The following is a 17,526-nucleotide window of genomic DNA, read 5'->3' as shown; positions in this document are numbered from 1 at the left end:
CTCTGTCTTTATGGCTCAGTCAGCCACTTCAAATGATCATATACTCACAAAGTCTCGACCATGTACTGAATATGCTTGACAACAGCATCCCCACCTGGCAAGGTGTTTATGGTCAAAGGGGTGGAGATAATTAGGAAACAGAATTGATGGGATTGTGTGCAGAAGAGAGAGAGCAGGAGACACTGGAGGTGTCTGGGGCAAGGGAGAGAGCAGTTTGGACCAGAAGGATCAGTGAAGGCATTAGAAGTGCACCTTCTGGACTGGCCGGCTTGGGGAAAGAGGGGGAGACAAGGCTGAGGATGTGGACATGGGGAAGGCTCTCAGTCTTGCCTTTTGTCTCTCTTGCTGCTCCCACTTGCTTCCCCAGTTGGACCCTCAGCTAGGTTCTGACCCTTATGCACCCAGCCCTTCATCCTGTTCTGCCCTTTCGGCTAACCCTTTGTGGGATATGGGTTTCGTTTCTTTCAGAGATGGGAGGGAACCCCCTGGAGAATAGCGGTTTTGAACCCGGAGCCTTCGATGGTCTGAAACTGAATTACCTTCGCATCTCAGAGGCCAAGCTCACGGGCATCCCTAAAGGTAACTGCCCCTTTCCCAGTTCTTGGAGGTCTTATCCAGTGAGAGAATTCCCACCATCCCTAGTGATCCTCCAGCTGGAAGAGACTGTGGAAATGGGCTATGCCATCCCACTCATTTAATCCTCCAGAGAAAATTGAGTAGAGATAGGACTTGGCCAAGGTCAATGAGGGCCTTCTAACTCGCAGGCCAGAGCTCTGACCACTATGCTCTACTGCCAGGTCCCAGAGCCATGTTAAAGGCACAGCTCCACATACTGATCCTCCCCACACTGACCCTTCCTGATGGAGGATCAGCATGATCCCATGTGTGGGTATGGGAAGGGGCCAATTCTCCCTTCATCCCAGCCTGCCCCTGTATGAAATCTTGCCTCCTTCCAAGTCACAGATGGGGCAAACCACAGCAGCACCCATTGAGATGAATGGGGGGGGGGAGGCAGCTAGGTGGGGCAGTGGATAAAGCACCGGCCCTGGATTCAGGAGGACCTGAGTTCAAATTTGGCCTCAGACACTTGACACTTACTAGCTGTGTGACCCTGGGCAAGTCACTTAACCCCAATTGCCCCGCAAAAAAAAAAAAAAAAAAGATGAATCAGGGAATCCTGGGACAATTATTGAGGGTCTTTGTGCTGTCCCCTACTGGCAGCCTCCTTGCAGCCCTGCTCTTCTCAGCGAGTGCCCATCAGTCTCTCAGCCCCTCCTCCATTTCCCCCTTTTCCCCTTCCCTCCCATAGGGGGTTGTGTGGGATAATATTGGGTCTGGCTCCCAGTAACATCAGCCATTCCACTCCCCTCCCCACTGTCCTTTTTTGCCTTTAGATCTCCCTGAGACTCTGAATGAACTCCATCTGGACCACAACAAGATCCAGGCCATTGAGTTAGAGGACCTTCTCCGGTACTCCAAGCTATACAGGTCAGGCCCAGGGGCTGCTGACTCTGAGGGGGAGCCCCAAGTGGTCATGGGTAATGCTACTTCTTGCCTCCCCCTTCCCGTAAAGAGGCCTATGGACTATGGACAGTACTTGGGGATGAGGAACAGGGCTGCCAGTTACAGAACGGTGTCCCCTACCTTCCCACCTTTCTAATTCAGTCTTTGCTCTCCCTCTCATTCCAGGTTGGGCCTGGGACACAATCACATCAGAATGATTGAGAATGGGAGCCTGACCTTCATGCCCACCCTGAGGGAGCTCCACTTGGACAACAACAAGCTGTCCAAAGTGCCCCCAGGCCTCCCTGACCTCAAATTTCTCCAGGTGAGAGTGGGCCAGACCCAGCAACAATTCCACTTGACCCTCTGGGCATTCTCTCTGGGCATCAGGCCTGATTCGTTTATATCTCTAACCTCTCCATTTACTTGGGTCAGTGGAGGAAGGGAAGCCCCTTCCTTGCAAGGGCCCAAGTTGTTATTGTTGTTCCAGCTAGTTGTTTATTGTTCAGTCATTTTTCAGTCACATCTGATTCTCCGTGACCCCATTGGAGTTTTGGCAGAGATACCGGAATGGTTTGCCATTTCCTCCTCCAGCTCATTTGACAGATGGGAAAACTGAGACAAACAGGGTGAAGTGACTTTCCCAGGGTCACACAGCTAGGAAGTGTCTGAAGTCAGATTGGAACTTGGGAAGCTGAGTCTTCCTGACTCCAAGGCAGGTGCTCTATGCACTGCAGCGCCACCTAGTGGCCCAAAGGAACCTAGAGATAATGCTATCTATCTGGTCCTACAGCCCTCCCTCACTTCAATCCAATACAGTGCAAGTCATGACATCACCCCAATGTCATGATCCTCTTCAAGAATGAAGGACAGGGGCAGCTAGGTGGCGCTGCAGTGGATAGAGCACCAGCCCTGGATTCAGGAGGACCTGAGTTCAAATCCAGCCTCAGACACTTGACACTTACTAGCTGTGTGACTCTGGGCAAGTCACTTAACCCCAATTGCCTCACCAAAAAAAAATAATAATAATAATGAAGGACAAACAACAACAGTAACAATGGCATAGAAGAGGAAGGAGGACTAGGACTGAACTGAGTAGAGGCCATGATGGAGAGACCAGATGGTCTCTCAGCTCTACTCCAGTAAGGTCTCCTCAAGGTATTTGTTTCATTGGGTTGGAAATTAGTCTGCCCAGCACTGTCTATGCATCCCTGTTTCTGTGGGAACATAGAAGCAAGCTTGATTCCAAGGTCAGATCTGGGAAGAGGGGAGAGCAATCCAATTCTCTACTCATTTGCCATTATCCCCAACTCCCCCCAGCCCCTTTCCACGACATTAGTTTAGATTCACATCTGGTAAGGACAGAAAAGATTTGTATAATGCTAGAAGCTTGGTCAAGTACTTTCCATTGTCTCACATGACCCTCACAACCACCATGAGAAATGAGTCCTATTGTTACGCCCATTTTACCAATGAGGAAACTGAGGTCAGAGAAGTAACACAGCTTTTCTAGGGTCACACAGCTAATGAGCATGGGGGCAGGATTGTGGTCCTGTGCTCTACCCACAAAATCATGCATCAGTGTAGGGTTAGCCACAGTGAAGAAAGCCTCTGCCTTACTCTCCTCTTGTGTCAGTAGGAGGTTGGAGTGGGGGCTGAGGTTGTTGACTATGAGGACAAAGTGATAAGACCTCTTCTGACTACACAGAGAAAGGCTAGGGGCAGGGGAGGAGTCCCAAAGAACTCTGGGAGAATTAGAACCCAAACTATAGACATGAGCCTTCAGGCTCCCTTGGGTTCACCAAACCTCAAGCTTCCCTGAGGAAGGGGAGCACAAGGCTCATCCCCAACTCCAAAAAAAGGGAAAAGCAAACCCAGGAGGGTTTGAGAGGCAGCATGGCTATAAGTGCACAGAGCTCTGGGCCTGGACTCAGAAAAATGAGATCAAATCCAGCCTCAGACACTTACTTGTAGTGTGACCCTGAGCAAGTCACTTCACCTCTGTCCACCTCAGTTTCCTCACCAGTAAAAGAGACAGAAGCCATCTAGATCTCTGAGGCCCCTTCCCGCTCTAGATTTAAGATCTTATTATTCCCTCCTGAGGCTCTGGAGGGAGCTGGGCAGGGAAGGGAGAGGCATCTCAGATTCTCCCAAACATCTACTCTGGGATTTGGCTTATTAGGAGATACTGGACTCTGTGGGCAAATGGAATGAACTGCCCTGACATTCTGTGACTCTGTGAAAGAAGACCCTAGCCCCCTCACTGTGCCTTTGAAAGGGGAGTGGAGGCACCTCCAGCTGTGGCCATCTGGTGCTGGGGGAGGTGCAGAGAGGGACCAGAGCCCTGAGCCTGGCCCTGCCCAGGGGCCCCACATGCCCCATGCACTGGGCAAGGGTGCCCTCTGGTGGTCAGAGGAGATGCCTCCTTTTTCCTCTTTGAGATGCTTACACTTTAAAATGAGAGACAGAGGCTGAGAGGCAAAGACAGATTTTATTTTTCAAAGAGATTCCTCTTCCCTTCCTGCACCAGCCATCCCCATGAAGCAAAGGAATGTTGTGCATTTCTACTTTCAAATTTCCCAGCCTGTGCCCTCTCAACCTTGGGTCACTCAAGCTGACTCTGAGTTCTCTGAGTGTAAGGGGGAGACTTGGGTGACCATCAATGGCAAACAAGAATCTCCCACACCATGAAGGACTTTGAATTCACACAGATACACACACACACACACACAGAGTGAGGAGGGTACTCTCTCCCCACTTTGGTGCAGCTTTCATTATGAGCAAGTTCTGTTGTTATTCAGTTGTTTCAGTCACATCTGACTCTCCGTGACCCCATTGGGGGTTTTCTTGGCAGAAATACTGTTGTGGTTTGCCATTTCCTTCTCCAGCTCATTTGACAAATGAGGAAATGGAGGCAAACAGGGTGAAGTGACTTGCCCAGGGTCACACAGCTAGGAAGTGTCTGAGGTCAGATTCGAACTCAGGAAGATGAGTCTTACTGACTCCAGGACCAGCATTCTATCTACTACAGTGCCACCTGGTTGTCTTATAGCCTTCAGTTTCTCCCTAAGTCATCTCTCCTCCAGCTTAAACACCCCTAGATCATCAAAAGATCTGTGTGTTTAGAACTGGAGGGGCCCCTCATTTGTCAGAGAAGGGAACTGAGGAGAAGACAAGCACAATGACTTTCAATCAACCTTAAGCACCATAGAAATGTCTTCTGTTTCCCAAGCTCACTCAGACAATAATTGGCCAAGCTAGAATTTGGTCCCAAATATGCCAACACTAAATTCAGGACTGTGTACTACAAGCCCCTGGGAATTGGGGCACCTGGAACACTGAAATATGGTGGTTCCTGTGTGTGGTTGAGGCAAAGTGAATATAGAGGGCATGGGAGCTATAGAACCCAGAAACCTGGGTATTCAAAGTGGGCAGCCTGGGGTGGAAAACAAGGTGGTGAGGGAAACAATGAACTTTTAGGGAGGAGGGAGGATGAATGACTTGGGTGGTTCCTAAAGAACACCACCAAAGACCTGAATAGGAGGAAGAGAATTTTTAAAGACCAGAGGGGGCACGGAAGCCCAGCTCTCCTGCCTAGTTCTGAAGGGTCAAGGTGGGGGCCAATAAATATGGTGTCTTTGGGATAAAGTTAGGCTTCAATGAGCATGAAATGGAAGGAATGGGAGAGGAAGAGCTCTCACATGAAGGGAAGAAGGTTGTTAACAATAAAGGTTCCAGGGGCAGCTAGGTGGCTCAGTGGATAGAGTACCGGCTCTGGAGTCAGGAGTACCTGAGTTCAAATCCAGCCTCAGACACTTGACACTAACTAGCTGTGTGACCCTGGGAAAGTCACTTAACCCTCATTGCCCCACAAAAAAAGAGAACAATAAAGGTTCCAGAGAGCACGGTGGAGAAAGCAGGCAGATGGGAGAGGAATTGGGGGGGGGGACAGTGTGGGCTAAGTTTACTCGGGGTGGAGGGGAAGGAGACAGTACCCATCTTCAGCACATTCATCTGGCAGACCCAAGGAGAAGGGCATGAAAATCACAGGCCCTTGGGGGTCCCCAGGAAGGGGAGGAGAGAAGCATGCCCCCACCACGTTGGCCCCACTGGGGGCTGATCAACATGCCATATTAACAAGGCCTCTCCTCCCTCCCACACTCCTTCCTGCCAGGTGGTCTATCTTCACTCCAACAACATCACCAAGGTGGGCGTTAATGACTTCTGCCCCGTGGGCTTTGGGGTGAAGCGGGCCTACTACAATGGCATCAGCCTCTTCAACAACCCTGTGCCCTACTGGGAGGTACAGCCAGCGACTTTCCGATGCGTCACTGACCGTCTGGCTATCCAATTTGGCAACTACAAGAAGTAGTGAGGAAGGGAAGGAGGCATCAGGACCCCCTTGGGAAAGAAACCCGGCTGAGAAGGGAGAAAACAGGAGAGAGACACAACGAGGGTACAGGAAGAGGCAAAGTCACGCGTAAACCCCACCCCCAACAGCCTCACCCTTAGCCCAGTGCGAACCCTGCCCAGGCCCTCATCCACACTTCAACCCCAAATTTCAATCTTATGTGAATCTGAATCCCCAACTTCCCTGCAAACCTGCCCCAGCCCCTAGCCCTGGTCCTGAGCCAAAGTCATCACTTTCTCTTGGTCTCTAGCTCCCTGACCCGCCATAGATAGGGGTGAGGGAAGTGGCAAGAGGCAAGGGGCAGGCAGGCCATGGGGGAGAGCTGGGAGCCTGGCCCCTAGATTTCCTGCAGAACCCTTCCTCAGATCTGGTGCTTTCAGAAGCTACCCATTCTGGAGAATGGGGAAGAAGGCCAGCCTGGTTAGAGTTTCCCTCACCTGCCCCCCCAAAAAAACCCCTGTTCTCTCCCCACCCCAATCCAACTGGATCTCCAAAACAGATTTCCAAAAGCTCCAGTCCGGGGCATTCCTTTTATCTGGTTCCATGTTGCGTAGAGTTTAGTCCCAGTGTGTCTACCCCAGCAGGGATGTCTCTCTCCTTTCCTTTCTCCCTTCCTTGGCTCATCCCTCTGCTCTTTCTCTACTCCCCCCTTCTCCCCTTTCCTTTCTGTTTCTTTGCTTCTCCATCTCTTCTTTCCATTTTTCATTTATCCTCTTCTCTTTCCTAGTCTGCCTCCCCTCTTCCCCTTCCCCCTCTGTCCTTTGCCTTTGCCCCTTTCTCTTGACTCTCGTCTCTTCTCTGCCTTTCCTTCCATTCTCCTCGTTTTGTCTCTCCTCTCTTCTATCTTCCCTTCTTCCATCATCTCCTTTCTATCTCCTCCCCCAGGTCCTGCCTGCTTTCTTCCTCTTTTCTCCCCTTCCTTTCTTTGATTTCTCTACCCTTTCTTCTCTATTCCCCTTTTCTCTTTCACTTTCTTCTCTTCTTTCTCTATCTAGTGTCTTTTTCTCTTTTCCTGTCTCCTTCCATCCCAGCCAAAGTGGCTCTGTTCCCCCTCACCCTCTCCCTGTCTTTCCCTTTCTGTTTTTCTCTGCTCTCCCTCTCCTCTGATTTTCTCCCATCTTTCTTCTTTCTGTCTCTGTCTCTGTCTCTGTCTCTGTCTCTCTATCTCTCTGTGTCTGTTTCTGTGTGTGTGTGTGTGTGTGTGTGTGTATGTGTATGTGATTTTTTTCTCTTTGCTTCCTTCTGCTTCTCTTCCTGACTTTTCTCTCTTCTTGTCTCTAAACTCTCTCCTCTACTCTGGCTCTCTCATTTCCCTCTCCCCTCCCCTCTCTTTTCCTCACTTCCCTTTCCTCTCCCTTCTCTCTCCATCACTTCTCTCTCCTTCCCTCTCTTTACCTCATTTCTCTTTCTCTTCCCATCTCCACTTTTCTCCCCTTCCTTCTCTCTTCCTCACTTCTCTCTCCTCTCCTGTCTCCTTCATTTCTCTCTCCCCCGATCTCCATCCCTCAATTCTCTCTTCTTCCTTCTCTTTCCCTTATTTTTCTCTCCTTCCTTCTCTTTCTCTCACTTCTCTCTCTCCTTCCCTTTCTCTCACTTCTCTCCTCTCCTGTCTCCTTCACTTTTCTCTCCTCTCATCTCCCTTCTTCACTTCCCTCTCCTCTCCCCTCTCTCTTTCACTTCTCTCTCCTTCCTTCTCTTTCCCTCACTTCTCTCTCCTTCCCTCTCTTTCCCTCACTTCTTTCTCTCCTTCCCTCTCTTTCTCTCACTTCTCTCTCTCCTTCCCTCTCTTTCCCTCATTTTTCTCCCCTTCCTTCTCTATCCCTCACTTCTCTCTCCTCTCCTGTCTCCTTCACTTCTCTTTCCTCCCATCGCTATCCCTCAATTCTCTCCTTTCCTCACTTTCCCTCAATTCTTTCTCTTCCCCTCTCTTTCTCACTTCTTTCTTTTTCTCTTTTCTCCCCCTTCTTCTCTACTGCTCATGCCTCAGATACTGCCACCATTTACTCTTTATCACTCAGTCCCCAGGGGCAAAGGAAACCTGTCTTGACTCATTAGCCCCAACCCCATGTGCTAGGGGATCGCATCCCTAAGTGGATGGAAAGAGGCTGGTGGAGGAAGATCTGCTTTGAACCCAAAGAGAAGAGATGGGCTATGGGATGGGGGTGGCATTGAAAGGAACATAATTGGGAACTCAAGGAGGGTGGGAGATGTTAGGATCTGACTGAACTTCCAGCAGCAGCCTCCCTTATTCCTGACTCTGGTGTACCACCTTGGCCTTGACATCCAGACTGGAGGAGTCCTCGACCCTGGAGACTGTCAGGCATATTGCCTTAGCCAAGCTTATTCCTCAAGCTAGCAGGCCATCTGGGCCCACCCCTGGGGGGTACAGCTTAATCTTAGGGCCCTGGGCTGGGAGGACAAACACAATGAGCTCCTGACCACACCAAGAGAATGATTTCTGTCAAACACTATCTCCTGTCACCCCCAACCTATATACCCAAGAAGCTGAGCTTCCTTTGAGAGGCAAGGGTAGAGATGGGCCCTTGGCCCAGGAGCAAGTAGTGAAGGGGCTGAGTTGCCTGCTCCCCCACCCCCACCCCTCCCCCCTTGGACCCCTCCCCCCCTTGGACCCCTCCCCTCGGCAGTCTTCGGGGCCCCTCCCCACACTGGTGTGACAGCTGTTGTTGGAATGATTAAAGAGCCAATGTGCAATAGGAAGCCCTGTGTGGCCCTTCAATGCAGGCTGGAGGGGGCGGGGCAGGGAGGAGCCTGCTGAGGAGATGGGGGCAGGGCTGGAGGCCCTCTCAGACCTGGCCTCTGCAGCAGCTGCCGGCGCCTGCTGCCTCCTCCAGCTCCATTGCTGGGCACTGCTCTGCTGGGGGCGGGGTGGGGAGAGTGGGGAAAGCACCAGATTTGGACTAGGGGAACCTCAGTTCAAATCACAGCTTTGCTTCTTACCAGCAAGGCCCTTCCCCTGCCTGGGCCTCAGTTGCCTTCTCTGTAAAATGAGATTGGGCAAAATAGCCTCTGAGATTCCTTCCACTCCTCGGACCCCTCCCCACAAGTTACCACTCTAGGAGCTACCTGCATCCAGAAATGCTCCCAAGCCTTTCCCGAGGGAGCTTCCAGCATGGTTTAGGAGCCAGGCCTCACCCAGAGACACTTACTGAGCAGCACAGCCAGTAAAAGGGCACAGAGGGCCGGGATGGGGCCTTGAAGGAAAGAGAGGGAGGATTTTCCAGCCGGGGTCAATGGGACTAAGCCAGCATTGAAGGGGAGTGTTGTCAGGTCATGTCTGCAAGGTGGTGGGAACATGTTTATGGAAGGCCTCTCAGGGCTTTGTCTCAGACACAATGGGTTGCTACTGAAGAGTTTTGAGCTGGGAGCTACCTGATTGGAAAGATTACTTAGGCAAAAGTGGAAAGGATGGAGTGGAAAGGAAGAAACTGGGGGCAGGGAAACTGTTCCAGCAGCAAAGGCCAGGGAGGATGAGTTTATACTAGGGCAATAGCTGCAAGAATGCAAAAGAGGAGGCAGGTGAGAGGGGAGAGAATAGAAGGTGTGAGAAGCAAGATCAGGGGAGTGATTGGACAGCACCTACAAGGGAAAGAAGAGTCAGCAGCAACAGCAGGGTCTTAGGGGCTAGAGAAAACGGCTACTTCAATAATAGATGTCAGGCTTTCCTTGAGAGGGTCCCCACATTTGGGGAGCAGCTTCTCTATTAACAATACTTCTAACCCTACCCTCTCACCCTTACGCACACATTCACATCTGAAAACACACACATACTCACATGCACAAATGCACGTGAAACCATGTATCCAATCATACACGCGCACGCGCGCGCGCACACACACACACCCCCCTGAACACTCATACTAGAAGACTTCAGGAGATCAGTCCTAGGGAGTGGCCTGAGGCACATAAAAGTTAAGTGACTTGTCCAGGATCACACAGGTGAAATTGAACCCAAGTCACCCTGACTCTGCGTGGCCCAGTACTGCTACATATAACCACTAGCAAAATCAGAGGCCAGCTGATAAACAATCATCCCAAGATCAGGGAACACATTTTATCTTACCAGCTGCTTCCTAATTATTAATTGAGAAATCCTCCATGCCGGCCCCTCCCCGCTCCTGTCCTTCAATAGATGATCGATTCCTGCTGTGCCGAAAGAACCCAAATCCAGTGATTTACTAAGGACAACCTCATCCAGGCTGAAAGGTTTCATCTGGAGCGGGGCGGGGGGGAATGGAGGAAGGTACAATACTGGGGAGATCTTACATTTTCAAATCAGGAGAGAGTAAGTGTGCAAACCATTTGCCTTGGAAACCAGAGAGAAAGCAGCATTACAAGGAACGCAGCTGCCGGGTTTGCCACCCTCTTGTTTGGCTATGCTAACTCCCCCTACAATGGACAGCAGCCACCAGTTAAACAAGCAAGCCATTAGGCAGAGATGGGCCGGCAGCTTGCATACAGGCGGACTCTTCTTGTTGGCTGGTCCCTGGTGGCTTTTCTTCCCGACACAGTCGGAGGCAGCCTACTGCCCGGGCCCACATCCCAGTTAGGGGCTTTACAATGAAGATTACATGGCAAATCAGGGGTCGCTATGGAGACACGAGAAGGGGGAGAATAAGAATATTGCTTCGCCTTTCAATAATGCTTTCTGCTCTTGGCCTATGCTGGGTAAGTGGCCGCTTTCCTGGGGTGTTTTCAATGAGGCACCAGGCAGGGTCCCAGCCCCAAATGCTAGCACACCATCTCACATGCCACCATGAGAGCTCTACTCCATTAAGACAGGTGCCCTTTTCCAAGTTCAAGAAGATTCTTGAAATAACCAAACAAAGAGGAAGAAGATAGTCTCAAGCTACACACATAAAAGGACAGGGCTGGAAGGCTGTGGGGGCTCCCTTGAGGGGCTAAATGTCATGCCATCACTTGGTAGGGTAGCAGATTAGCTGCCAGCCAGCTGGGAGCATGAATGGGACCCACCATGGGCTTCTGGGAAAGTGGATGGCAATGAAAGTTGACAGGAAGAAGGAAAGGGGCTAGGAAGGTAAGGAAGAAGGCAGGCATCACCACCTTCACTGTTAGGGATGAGGGGAGACAGGGGCAAATTGAAAAAAGGACCAAGACATCTCCAGGACAGCAGGAAGCCAGTGTTTGGGGGGATGCACCAGAAAAAGGGGAGGCCAAGAATGGAAGAGTTTGTCCACAGCTTGCTCTGGGGAAGAAGCCTGAAGTTGTCCATCGGTCCACATGACATGCAGGAGCTGGGGGCAGAGTCCCCCAGGCCTGGGGAGGGGAGCCTCACGGGCTTCTTTTTTCTCTGACCTGCTCAGCACCAACAGGCACAAGTCACAGAATCCCCGTTCTCCAGAGGAAGGAACTGAGACTCTAGGAGGGGAAGGGATTTGGCCAAAGTCACACACAGGATCCCAGATCTAGGGCTGGAAGAGACTCAAAAGCCAGTCTAGTTCAATCCCTTTATTTGACAGAAAGGGGAGTGACCTGTCCACCATCCTCTATAGGATCCGAGCTGTACAGCTGCAAGGCACCTCAGAAGCCATCTAGTGCAATCCCTCTATAACAGGAATCCCTCTATAATGTACCTTGACAAATAATAACGAAGATGAGGAGGAGGAGCATGTATACAGATGTTTATGGTTGCAAAATGCTTACAGACATTATCTCCTTTGATCCTTACGATGTCACTGGGAAGCAGGTGCTACTATTAGCCTCACATTAGGGATACGGAAACTGAGGCTGAGATGAAGTGACTTGTCACCCAACTGAATAAATGGGTGGGGCAGGAATTCAACTCAGGTCTCCCTGCCACCAAGTTCCGAGCTCGAGCTGCCTCCCAGTCAATCATCCAGCCCCTGCCTTCTGGCCAGCTCAAACGGGGAAGGAGTATTGCCAAGCAGAGAAAATCGAATCCCTCTCAGTCCTTCGAATACTTGTAGATGGCTCTCGTGTTTCCCCTCCTAGAGTCTTCAATCAATCCTCATGTTGCATGGCCCCAAGGCCCTCCCTCCCCAGCTCCACTGGCCTCCTCGGGACACCTAGCTTCTCCCTGTTCTTTCTAAAAGACTCTTCCTAGTGTTTCTGGTGAGCTGAAGCCTCCAGCCTCTTACCTCCCTCAGCCTCTCCACTCAGCCTCTCTTAGTACAGCCTACAATGGCATGGATCTGGGGGCTACCATTTCCCACTGTCAATGCCCAGTTCTTTCTGGAGATCCATGGTTCAAATGGAAAGGAGGCTCAAAGGGTGGATGTGTGCAAGTGCAAATAACAAGAATCTATGTCCCTCCCCTCAGACAAACCCTGAACTCTGGGCAGTTCCCATTCAGCGTCTTTTCTTCCAGAGCACCTTTTTGTTCTGGTCAATTCAGCAAACATCTATTGAGAGCTCACCACGCTCCAAGTGGCTCGGAGGCTGCAAAGACCAAACCACGCTCCTGCCCTCAGGGGATCTTCCACTCTACTGGGGAAGAGGGGAAAGCAAGTGCACAAAACACACACACACACACACACACACATCTGCAGAATTAAATGCGAGTCTTTGGGAGGGTGGGCAGTAATAACTGGGGGGGGGGGGCGGTCAGGGAAGGGGTGCCCTGAGATGGGCTCTGAAGAAAGCTAGGGACTCTAAAAGGCAGAGTGGAAGGGGCAGTGCATGGCAGGCACCAGGACAAAAGCCCGGAGTCAGGAAATGGAAGAAGGAAAGAGAGACAGCTTTTCAGGGATTTGTTTAAACCAAGTAAGTAATGAAGGGCCGAGCTCTCCGAAGTCCACCCAGCTCCCAGGGCCTTCCGTGGTGTGGCCACCCCTTAGCTCCCAGACTTCTTCACCTCCCCTTCTCGTGCCCTCTTTCTTCTTCCACCTGATCTTATCGAGTATTTGCTTGGTCTCGATTCTTAACTCAGTCCTTCCTCTGTTCCCACTAAGGGATCAGTGGGCTCCCCATCCACTCACAGCCTGGATTGCTGGGCAAAACCTGGGATGGACCTCTCCTTAGGGACTTCCCTATCCCCCATCCCATCTTGTCTCCGTCTCCAATTGCCTTCCCAGTAGAAATAGAAACAATAAGAAAATCGGGGTGTCCCTCCGGTTCTTAAGGAAAGAACTCTGATACCCTCCTTATCGCTCTCCGCCCAACTTTTGGTCTCTCCTGGGAAAGAAAAGGGACGGGGAGCCACTGGAAATTCACCTCCCCCCAGTCCTTCCCCCACCTCCCCCAAGCCTCCTTTCCCTCCTCTCTTTTACCCCCTTTCCTGGCCCACCCCTTGCCCTTTACCACCTCCCTCTCCTTCTCCACAAACCAGCCTCTATCCCCTTGCAAAAATCACCTTTCTTTTCTCCCTCCAAGTGTTCCTTCCTCAACCACTCTCTTCTCTCCCCCCTCCCCTTCTTCTTTCCGTTCCTCCCTGGGTCCCTCTCTCCTCTTTTCCTCCTGATACAACTCTCTTCTTATTCGATTCAATAGAAGTGTTTATTTAGCACAGACACTGTGTTGGCTTGTAGTGTGATATAGAAGCAATGTGTGTGTAGACCCCCTCAAAGAGTTGGCTTTCGGGGGGCGGGGAATCTACGTGTACACGGATAAGCAAATTCGAAATATATGGAAATTAAATACCAAAGTAATTTGGGGAGGGGGCGCCCGCTGAGAAAGCACTAGCAACGTGCCGGGCATCCATCCCTCCGTCTAAATGTCTCCTTCCCTCCACATTCATCCTTCTCTTGTTCCTTTTAGGGACCAATCAATCCCCAAGCGTTTTAGAGGCTCGGACCTAAGGAAGGGCAGCTCATCCTATCTCCCTTGTCCCCTTCCGGGCTCTCCCCTTCTCTCTCCTCTTAGGAACGTCCGTGTCTCCTTTCCCTCTGTCCAAGGACCACCAGCTCTTCTCTCCGTGTCTCTATAGCCCACCTTCCTTTCCCCCATGGCTCACCCTCCCTCCCAGAACCGATCTCTCCTCCCCTTCCCTCCAGGGAGCACCTTCTCTCCAGCGCCCTCCCTTTCCAGGGACCACCCAGTCACCCTCCCTCCAAGAACAGCCCACCCTCGCTCCCTTCAGGGACCACCCTTTTTTTCCCCTCCCTCTACCATCCTCTCCCTCCTTCCAGGGACCACCCTCTCCCTTCCCCTCCCCTTCCCCCACCCTCCACTACCCCCTCTCCCGTCTGCCACAGACCACCCCATCCCTCCCCTCCCCTCCGGCTGGCCGTGTCCTCCCTCCCTGAGATCTCAGAGCTGCGGCTGGAGACCTGCGGCTGGAGACCTGCGTGGCGTGTCGCGTCTCCGCCCGTCCGGTGCCGGTGCCGTATGTCTGTAGTGGAAGGACGCTGGCGGCAGCCACCCCCGCCCCCGCCCTCTGTCTCTGTCTCTCTTCCCCATCTCTCTCTCTCTCTCTCTCTCTCTCTCTCTCTCTCTCTCTCTCTCTCTCTCTCTCTCTCTCTCTCCTCCCCTTTCTCTCTCTTCCTTCATCCCTCTTCTCCTCTGTTCCCCCACCCCCACCTCATTCCCCCCTCTCTTTTTCCCCAGCCCCATTGGCCGAGACCTGGCCTTTCTCCGGGGATTTATCTTATTTTATTTATTACTGTATTTTATTTTAGCCTCCCCCAAAGCCTCACAACCCCGCCCCGCCCGCAAGATCCCGCTGCTGCCTGGGCCGGTGACCATGGCCGGGTAAGTCCCTCTAGCCCCGAGCCCCAAATCGGCCCAAGTCCCCCCCCCACACTCCAAGCACCCCAGCTCTTGAAATCTACACCTAGGTGTTGGAGCTGGAGAAACAGCCGCTGCGTGTACGCTTGGAGATCGGGCCATGGGGATGGAGCCGGGCTCCAGGAAACGGGGGGGGGGGGGGGGGAAGCTATCACAGATGCAGGGATGTTGACCAGGGTGGGGGGGGGGTGTAGACAATGAACAGTATGTAGGGGGGAGCTAGCGCTGGGGACCGAGGGGCCGTGCGGGAAGCCATACTGCGTGTGGGGGGCCTGGGTGTAGTGCGGGGACGTCATGCGGGGCTGGAAGTCGGGGTGCAGTGTGGGAGTCCCTGGTGCAGTTTGGGACCAGAAGATGCACGGCCCGGGGCGGGGGGCGCAGTGCTCGCGAGTCCTGGTGCAAGGATAGGGATGAGGTGAAGCGGGGGGGGGGGGACAGTACGTGGCGGCCAGGCCGGGGGCTGGGGCCGGGATGGCATCGGGCGGGGGCCGGGATGCCGGCGGGAGGGTAGCCGGCCTAGAGCGATGGGGTCAAGGCCAGGGCTGGGGGCGCCGGGGCTGGGACTCCGCCGCCCCGCCCGCCCCCGCGGCTGGGGGGACCTGGCTGACTGCCTGGAGTACCTGCCGCGGCAGCGCACCTGCATGCCCTGCGCGAGTGTGCGGGGCGCCCGGCCGCGTGCGTGCGTGCGAGCGAGCCAGCGAGCAGGGGGAGCGCGCGAGCTTGCGGGCCGGGCCGGGCCGGGTGGGGTGGGGATGGGGGCGCGGGCCGGGCGGGGATGGGGGCGCGCGCGCGCGCGCTCCGCCCCGCTCCACCTGCCCCAGCCCCCCGAGCTCGTCGCCGGGGCCGGGGGATGCGGTCACGCACGCCCACGCACGTCCCCGGATCGTCAAGGGAACCGGCGGGCGCGTGCGGGGCGTCGCGCGTGTGCGCGTGTGTGCACGGACCCCGGCGCCCTCCGCGCGGACGCGCAGAGGACGGTGCACAATGCCTGACTGCCTGCCCACACCGCCCCCCCCACCCCCACCCCCAGCTGCTGCGAGAAGCCCAGCCTTCGGCCCACATCTGGCCGCGCCCTTGGCCGGGCAGTGTCGCGCCCATGTGCCCTCCCTGCCGAGGCACGGGGACTGGTGGAGGGCGCTCCCAGAGCCCCGGTAGGTCCCCACCAGGTGGGGAGCGGGGCGCATTCTTAGCCTCTTCTTGTGGAGGACAAAACTGAGGTCCTGAGAAAGGACAGTTCCCCTTCGGGTGAACGGGCCAGGTGGGACTCAATCCCCAGGCAGCCTGAAGTCAAAGCACGCGTGGGGGGCCTGCTTCTGATTAGCTGCCAGAGAGGAGACTGAGGCTGAGAAAGGGACGTGACCGAGGAGCCACCAGGTGCTAAGGAGCCGAGCTGGGATTTGAATCATTTGACACAGAGGGAAGCAGACCTGGGGAGGGTAACTCACCCAAGGTCACACAGTAACAGAGCCAAAATTTGAACTCTGACACTAACTCCAGATCCTCTAACTCCAGGCCTCCATTTCCTCAACTGTCAAATGCCCCACCAAGCTCTGTCCTTTAAAAGGGTCTCAGAGAGGTTGGGGGCCCTCTGTTTGGGAGCCAAGCTGAGCTGGAGCCAAACTAGTTCCCCACTCCTAGGAAAAAGAATGACAGGATTCCTTTCTTTGCTTAAGATATCCATCTCCCCCCAAAATGCTTTCTACCCACCATATGCCAGGTGCTGGGAATATAGCTGAGATTCAGACTTGCTCTCTGCCCTCCCAGAGCTCTGAGTAGGGAAGATAAGACATTACAGAAGTAACTACAGCCCTGGGGAGAATACAGTAAGGAGAGGCTGCAGAGAATGCTAAGGTTGGATTGTGTAACCTTGGACTAGTCACTTCCTCTTCCTGGGCCCCAGTCTCCTCTTCTGTAAAAAGAAAGTGTTGGACTGCATGGCTTCTGAGGTCCCTTCCAGCTCTGGGTCTGTGATGCTGTGTGACCTTGGATAAGTCCCTTCCCCTCCCTGGGCCTCAGATTCCTCCTTTGTAAAAGGAGGGGGTTAGACTCACAGGCCCCTGGGGGTCCCTTCTAGGCCCAGATGTAGGAGCCTGAACACTAGGTCATTTCACAGAAGGCAGAACTTATTTCTGCATTAACACATGCTAGGCATGGGTGTTAGAACAGAAGTCGAAGATGTGGCTCTTTTTCTCTGTAACATCACCATTCACTCTACTCATACCATACTGGTCTGAATATAAACCCCACCTTTCCCCCAAGTCTGGTGTGTACAAAAACTATCGAGTAGAACTTATGTTGAGGGGGGCACGGCCACTTTAGGACCACTGTAGTCATCCTGGCTCCTTTTCCTTTCTGACCATCCCTCCACATGCTTCTGTCACCCAAGAGTCCCTAAGCCTGTCTCTCCCAGTAGCACCTTCCTCATCTCTTCATAGAAGGTGCTCTGTGTATATCTATTGAGGGAGAACCCAGGAGTGCCCAGGGCCAGCAGGCAGGTTAAAATCTAGGCATCCCTGCTCCCCAAAAACATTTTCTAGGTGTCTTCAGCTTGCTGGTCAGTGGGAGATACATACTGGGGAACCCTGCCGTGATTCCTCTCTGCTTTCCATAGCAACCCTGAAACAGCAGGAGGCTGAAGGCAGAGGAGGGGAAATCACTTGTCCAAGGTCACACAACCAGTTAATGGCCAAGCTGTCTAGAACCCGTCTGTTTGTTCCTATTTCCCAAAATTCGATGGGTTAATGATAAACTCATCCCTCTGCCACTGGTGGGCCCTATCTCCACTTGACATTTTGTACTAATCCTCTAGGGAAGAGTTGGGTCTTTAAGAACCTGACTGAATCTTCCCTCAGCTGCTGCACCTAGGCAGGACAGATAGCTCTAGGTCT

The 17,526-nt window shown here is 53.1% G+C and overlaps 2 protein-coding genes across 2 annotated transcripts in view; both read left to right on the top strand.

Annotated features, from left to right (window-relative positions):
• The window catches only part of BGN (biglycan), a 29,909-nt gene extending 23,281 nt beyond the window's left edge, over positions 1 to 6,628 (top strand). The window contains exons 5-8 of the mRNA XM_043974899.1: positions 469 to 579; positions 1,395 to 1,488; positions 1,690 to 1,828; positions 5,678 to 6,628. Of these exons, the coding sequence (XP_043830834.1) occupies positions 469 to 579; positions 1,395 to 1,488; positions 1,690 to 1,828; positions 5,678 to 5,875 (542 nt within the window). The 3' untranslated portion in view covers positions 5,876 to 6,628. The remainder of the gene's footprint in view (positions 1 to 468; positions 580 to 1,394; positions 1,489 to 1,689; positions 1,829 to 5,677) is intronic.
• A 3,698-nt stretch (positions 6,629 to 10,326) lies between these two features.
• LOC122733913 (proline-rich receptor-like protein kinase PERK9) overlaps positions 10,327 to 17,526 on the top strand; it is a 40,722-nt gene continuing 33,522 nt past the window's right edge. The window contains exons 1-3 of the mRNA XM_043974622.1: positions 10,327 to 10,477; positions 13,878 to 14,237; positions 14,530 to 14,602. Coding sequence (XP_043830557.1) covers positions 10,327 to 10,477; positions 13,878 to 14,237; positions 14,530 to 14,602 — 584 coding nt within the window. The remainder of the gene's footprint in view (positions 10,478 to 13,877; positions 14,238 to 14,529; positions 14,603 to 17,526) is intronic.

The sequence above is a fragment of the Dromiciops gliroides genome, chromosome X (genome assembly GCF_019393635.1).
Source record: "Dromiciops gliroides isolate mDroGli1 chromosome X, mDroGli1.pri, whole genome shotgun sequence".
Taxonomy (NCBI): Eukaryota; Metazoa; Chordata; class Mammalia; order Microbiotheria; family Microbiotheriidae; genus Dromiciops; species Dromiciops gliroides.
This window is presented reverse-complemented; position numbering and strand designations above follow the sequence as displayed.